Genomic DNA, 6,609 nt, shown 5'->3' on the forward strand with positions numbered 1-6,609 from the left:
GGTATTACCACTGATTAAAAACAACTCGCCGGTAAGATTCCCGGCATGTCGGTGACTCTATTCAAAAACTGGATTTTGGTTTGCTGCACGGTATCTGCTATTTTTTGTTCCCTACGATATCGAGAATACGCAAAGGCAGAGGGCGATTCGCGATCATCTTCGTATCACACATTCGACTGAGCTGTGTTCGTTCTCGCTCGCTCTCTCTCTCTGTTAACCGTGATGCTGTCTGCAGAGTCGTGTGTTTGAGGAAAAGGAGTGACCGCGACCGGACATATAAACATGATGTAAACCAGGTGGGGTAAGGCGGGGGGAGGGCGCAAGCTGGGCGGATGGCATCGTCGAGAGACACTAAAACGAAAATTAACAGACTTATATAAATACCCCTATCCAGTTCTAGCCCGGTATCATTGTGCGACCAAAGTTCTTAAGGTACATATCGTCTTAGTCATTCCAAAGTAAGAGTACAAAAAAATGAGATCCTTCGTGTGTGTTGCCGCACTGGCTTCCATGCTGGCCGTGGCCAGTTGTGCCCCTTACGGTAAATTTTGAAATATTACCAAGAAATTCAAGTCAGCCTAATCTTATCGCTTTAATTGGTTACAGTTATCTACCTGGAGGAGGCTCCCATTCGTGTGGTTCGCTCTGCTAACGTTGGATTCGGTGGAGGAGCTTCCGGAAGTGCGGCCAATGCCGGTGCTCAATCATTCAACCAGGGTGGTGGCTTCCCAGGCTTTGGCGGAGGTTTCGGTGCATCCGGTTCGGCTGCTAACGCCGGTGCTCAATCGTTCACTCAGGGTGGTGGCTTCCCAGGATTCGGAGGTGGTCTTAGCGGAAGTGCCGCCAATGCCGGAACTCAATCGTTCACTCAGGGAGGACACGGAGGTGGTTTGGCCGGAAGTGCCGCTAATGCTGGAACTCAGTCGTTCACCCAGGGAGGACATGGAGGTGGTCTTTCCGGAAGTGCGGCGAATGCCGGATCTCAATCGTTCACCCAGGGTGGTGGTTTCCCAGGATTTGGAGGATTCAGCGGATCGGCTGCCAACGCCGGAGCTCAGTCGTTCACCCAGGGAGGAGGCTTCGGAGGTCTGAGCGGAAGCGCGGCTAACGCCGGCACTCAGTCGTTCACTGCGGGAGGACACGGAGGTGGTCTGTCTGGCAGCGCTGCTAACGCTGGTGCTCAGTCTTTCACCCAGGGTGGTGGTCACCCAATCGGAGTTCACTAAACTAATTGACCTGGAAAAATTTGCATTTGCAAATGACGAAAAAACAACAGACTGCTCGGAAATAAAGACAAATTACCTCTCGGTACTTGTAACTTGAATTAAAACCTCTTGTTTTAACTGATGGTACGACATTGGTCGACTTGTGATGATATTAATGTTAAAAATAAATTGTTCAAGAACCAAACAATCTGTATCGATGAATTAACGTTAATTAATATCACCGTGCCCTCCCGCCCGTGTGAATCAATCGGACCGCGAACTGGACTCCCAATCCAGAGGTCGCCGGTTCGAATCCCGCAGCAGGCGCCCTAAAATTCTAATTGTCAATATGGGTATTCGCTGAGTAACTACTAACTATAGCCCATTCAATGTTGCTCCGAAAAATCAAGGGGCAAAAAATATACTTTTTCAAAAAACTTCTAAATTTCTATGAAAATTTAAGTGCAATCTGCTGAAATCAATTTAAAATTCATTCCCCAGCGTTTAGAATCATTTTAAATGAAAAAAATACGCAAAAATGATGTTTATCAAATTACAACTTTATATCTATTAAAATTTAATAATTTTCAGTAAATTTTATTTATGCTTCGAATACGGCCTTGGTATACTACGACATCGATGTACTGTCGTACATCGTACATATGGCATTCAAATCTACGATGAACTCAATGTGAATTCATGTCATTTGGAATTATTTTTGTACTAACAAGCCGTCTTACCCGACAAACTTCGTTCTGCCTTTTTTCGTTTTTTTGATGTTTTTTTGCTTTTTTTCTTATTCAGCCTGCTGTGATCAAAATTTGATTTTATACGTAACTTTTTCCATACAATTTGCCGATGCTCCGGAATCGGCTCCAGAGCGACCAAAGTGTCAATTAGTTAGCGTATAAACCTTCCTTGGGCTTATACGCAACAAAGAGCACCTCGATCCTACGCTCCGTATTGAACTGATTCGCGTTCGAACAAAACCGTCGAAATTGTTTATATATTTAGATTTTTTATATATATATTAGGGTGGTCCAAATCCGGACTTTTTTGGGGCTACCCCCTGAAATCAAAGATTGACCCATCACTAGGCTAAATTCCAAATTTGAGCTCATTCTGACCACGGGAACCCCTCCCTCCAATCGCTTAAAGTTTGTATGGGAAAAATCGTCAAAATGTATGGATAAAAGCAACTGTTTTACTTTTTTACCTGTGGAAGGCGCCATAATTATCCGATTCTTACCATTTCTCAAATGTAGAACCTTCATTAAATTTTGAACAACTTTCCCGAAGACAGAATATTTATAGGATTTTTTCCCGCGAAGTTATTAGCGCCCAAAACTGGCCATTTTTGCGCGGCCAGCTGTAAGGGGCTACCTCACAACGATGTTTATTTCCAATTCGTACACGCACGTGCTCTCTCTCAGGTTCAAACTCTCTCACGAGCTTGCTCGCCTGCCTGCCTGCCTGTTTACCTACAAGCGCGTGCTGTTTCTCGGCTTGGACTTTTGTCGTCGTCGTCGTCGTTTTTGTTTGATATCCGCTACGCTGCGTTCCTGGCATAATTATTATAATTTTCAACTAAAATAGCAGGATTGTTTTGAGATATATTTAGCATATAATTTCTTAAATTATGTCAAAAATAAAAAAACTGCGCTGAAAAAAATAGTTTAAAGAAAAGACAGCTTTAGCTCAATTAAAAAAAATACAGCAAATGTCATGAGACAGGGTTTGTTTGTTTTTCCAAGCACTACACGCTGTTTTTCGTATATGCTAAAGAAACATGATAATGATTCAATTATTTGAAAAAAAAATCTTCAGGTAATACAAATGTTGTTCCTTTAGGTAGTTTGCTTTAACAAAAATATACTTTAGTACAAATCAGAACAAATCAAGGCAATTTTACAATTATTGCTGCAAATTTTCATTCATACTCTCTAAAATTATTTTTTTATTCTTTCTGGAAATTTCTTTCTGTGTTCCTAGACCACCTGCAACAAATATTGCAACTGTTTATCATTTTTTGTCAGTTTACCTGTAAATTTTTCGTTTCAGGAAACATCTCTTTCTGCACAATCGTTAACAACCTTCAGATCTTGCAGTTGCGGCCTTCCTTTAAGATACTCTTTTGGATTCAGTTTTTAAAAAAATCTAAAGAAAATTCCTGCCTCTTTATCTAAAAAAAACTTCCTGGTATTTCTTGTAAAAAAAGCAAAGCAATCCATTTTAACGACCCCCGGGTCTTTTGTGGGCTCTGTTGCAAGTTTCTGCTCATTTCTAGGCGTCCGAAGGATTTGTGTGGTGAGTCACCCAAATCCTCTTTTACGCAAATGGACCGACGTTTTACTTCCCCATCCGATAGAAGGCATGGTATTTCTTGTAACAAAAGCAGATAAATTAAAATCCAAAACGTTTGCAATTAGGTTTGGATTAGAACAGATGACGATTCATGGATGAACTAATTCATCAAATTTGTATTCTCTCTCACACGCTTTTATAAAATGATATCTTTTGTTGTGTTTTTTTCGTTTTGTTGTTCACATATTACATTTGATTTTATATCTCAATACAATCCTGCTATTTTAGTTGAAATTATAATAATTATGCCAGGAACGCAGCGTAGCGGATATCAAACGAAAACGACGACGACGACAAAAGTCCAAGCCGAGAAACAGCACGCGCTTGTAGGTAAACAGGCAGGCAGGCAGGCGAGCAAGCTCGTGAGAGAGTTTGAACCTGAGAGAGAGCACGTGCGTGTACGAATTGGAAATAAACATCGTTGTTAGGTAGCCCCTTACAGCTGGCCGCGCAAAAATGGCCAGTTTTGGGCGCTAATAACTTCGCGGAAAAAAAATCCAAAAAATATAGTGTCTTCGGGAAAGTTGTTCAAAATTTAATGAAGGTTCTACATTTGAGAAATGGTAAGAATCTGATAATTATGGCGCCTTCCACAGGTAAAAAAGTAAAACAGTTGCTTTTCTCCATACATTTTGACGATTTTTCCCATACAAACTTTAAGCGATTGGAGGAAGGGGTTCCCGTGGTCAGAATGAGCTCAAATTTGGAGTTTAGCCTAGTGATGGGTCAATCTTTGATTTCAGGGGGTAGCCCCAGAAAAGTCCGGATTTGGACCACCCTAATATATATAGATAGATGATGGCAATGTTTTACCTGACGAATGATGTAGATTGAAGGAATTATTTCTATGAGGCTATCTCATGTATCTCAATGGAAATTGGCCAAACATTTGGGATAAGGACTCTAAAGATTTTTCATGAAATAGTCTGATTTTATAAACTTGATAATTTAATTCTGTGAATTTTGCATTATGAAAGGTGTCACCCCAAATATGAACCAAATTGGTCTATGATGTGATGTGACATCATGACCATAGACTAATAAAAGACTACACAGTGGGCTCTAAACCATGACTCAACCTTTTTATGACCCCTCGGCACGACCGGTTCACTGTCAAAAATGATAGATCGAAATGTCATCAACTGGCAGCTCTGACTTTGACATGACATTTCGCGCAATGTAATTGTTTATGTTTTTGTTTTGATTCAAACGGAACAAGTTCCGGATGAGGACGGTGATTACTAGAGTGAACCATCGTCCGGGGGAATCTCGAGGGTGGTCGAATTTCTAGCGATTCACATTCCGCGTGTCTGCTGAGAGATGGACGCGCCTACGCTAGAAGGTCATTCCGCGATTCGAATGGCAACTGGGCCTCACCATCGAGGGCTCTCGATCGATTTCGGACTTTTAATCGTCATCCTAGTCGTCATCCTCCCAGAAAACGATCATGTGAACACCGTCGGGTTTGCCAGGCAAAGCCGGCGTATCTAGACGCGGGACGCCTCCGGTTAGTACCGCTAGGGCAAAACCGACCTCCTCCAACCCGTAATCTAGACCTCGACGTACTGCACCTACTTTAAAAACCTCAACACGGCCAAGATCTTTGCCATTAACTGCCAACTTGGCATTCCCAACCCCAGAGTTAACGTCGTCAAACAAAAATTCGTCCCCGAACCAGCTTCACCGACAAAGAGTACAACCTTCCCGGGCACCGATATGGGCGAGCTGTACGCGGGGGCAACAACTGGAACTGGCAACCAGGAAGCGAAACAACCCTCCGCTCAGATTGTCAGCAAGCAGGGGCAGGGCATTCCATCCTTGAAGTTACCAGCGGAGTTCAGCACAGTTTGTTCCAAAGGAAGTCCGGAACCGAAACCCGAAACAAAAACGCGGTTACTTTATATCATATAGGTACTTGAGGGTTTATTTATGAAAGCTGTTTAAAAAAAATCACATAGTTCTTCTTGACAACTCCTCGTCCCTCTGGATGGTTTTCTTCAGCTCCAGAATGGCCTTCTTCAGCAGCTCCTTCTCGTAGGCGTTCACCTTGAGCTGACCAATTTTCTTCTCGAGATTGTGTTACCCAGGAGCAGCGGCGTGGAGAAGTAGGTGGCCTTGAAAATATCCGAGCGGACGTACGCACACTCGATCACGTTCTTTTCGCCGTTCATGGCACGGTACAGGGCGAGGGCAAAACGGGTCCGGCGTAGGCCATCGAGAGCATGGCGGAACCGGCATCGGCCTCCTGAATATGTTCCGTGAGGGCGGCAATCTTATCCCGGGGAAGCTCTGGGATGCACTGAGATGATATTCTCCCCAGAATGACCTCTAGTAAATCCCGCTCTTTCACCAAACAAATATTACATATCTGGAGTTTTTTTTTTTTTTTGAAAAGGTCCTATAAACTAAATTTTCATTTTTTGCTTTTTGGGTGTTATTGAATACCCCTGACTCAAGGCGGTTATAAAAACACCCAAAAAGCAAAAATTGAAAATTTGGTTTATAGGACCTTTTCAAAAAAAAACTCCAGATATTGCACAGCTGATTGACTTTTTCGCAGCCTGCTGCCTTGATTGCAAAGCAAAACAAAAACAAACAAGATGCGCGGGTAAATCAGCACAAAACGGAATCGAAAAAGTCAGCGCTGCCAGGTCGATCTGTCATACTAGGCCATGCGGTTCACCGTGGTACCCGCGGTTCACAGCTTATGAGTCATACTTTTTGGAAAATTTTGTTCGGAGTGTTTAGTCTTTAATTAGTCTATGTCATGACCTTCTTTATGTGTATGGAGTAGGGTACCAAGAATATGGGACTTTTTTCAAAACCTCGCTAGGACTCTGGACCAAATATAAGCAAAATCGGTTTACCCATTGATACTCAAAGGTGAAATTTGTATGGGAAAAAAACGAAAAAAACTCGCTCAAAATTTGCACAGATGCTTAAAATAACCCAATAAACCGATTTCCGCTTGTGTAGCAGGGGGTTATTTTTTCTGGGCACCCTAGTATGGAGTCGCGTAAAAAAAAACTAAAAAGAGCAG

At 42.5% G+C, this 6,609-nt stretch overlaps 1 protein-coding gene across 1 annotated transcript; it reads left to right on the forward strand.

Moving 5' to 3' along the window:
- Positions 1–385: 385 nt before the first annotated feature.
- On the forward strand, positions 386–1,413 carry LOC120416131 (uncharacterized). Its single transcript, XM_039577799.2, has 2 exons — positions 386–541; positions 607–1,413. The coding sequence occupies exons 1-2, from the start codon at positions 475–477 to the stop codon at positions 1,224–1,226; spliced, it is 687 nt and encodes a 228-aa protein (XP_039433733.1). The 5' UTR covers positions 386–474; the 3' UTR covers positions 1,227–1,413.
- The last annotated feature ends 5,196 nt before the right edge of the window (positions 1,414–6,609 follow it).

This window comes from Culex pipiens, chromosome 3 (assembly GCF_016801865.2).
Source record: "Culex pipiens pallens isolate TS chromosome 3, TS_CPP_V2, whole genome shotgun sequence".
In the NCBI taxonomy this organism is placed as follows: Eukaryota; Metazoa; Arthropoda; class Insecta; order Diptera; family Culicidae; genus Culex; species Culex pipiens.

Coding starts and splice junctions, on each gene's coding strand:
- LOC120416131 (XM_039577799.2), top strand. CDS start 475: ATGAGATCCTTCGTGTGTGTTGCCGCACTGGCTTCCATGCTGGCCGTG. Junction 542..606: donor GGCCAGTTGTGCCCCTTACG/GTAAATTTTGAA, acceptor AATTGGTTACAG/TTATCTACCTGGAGGAGGCT.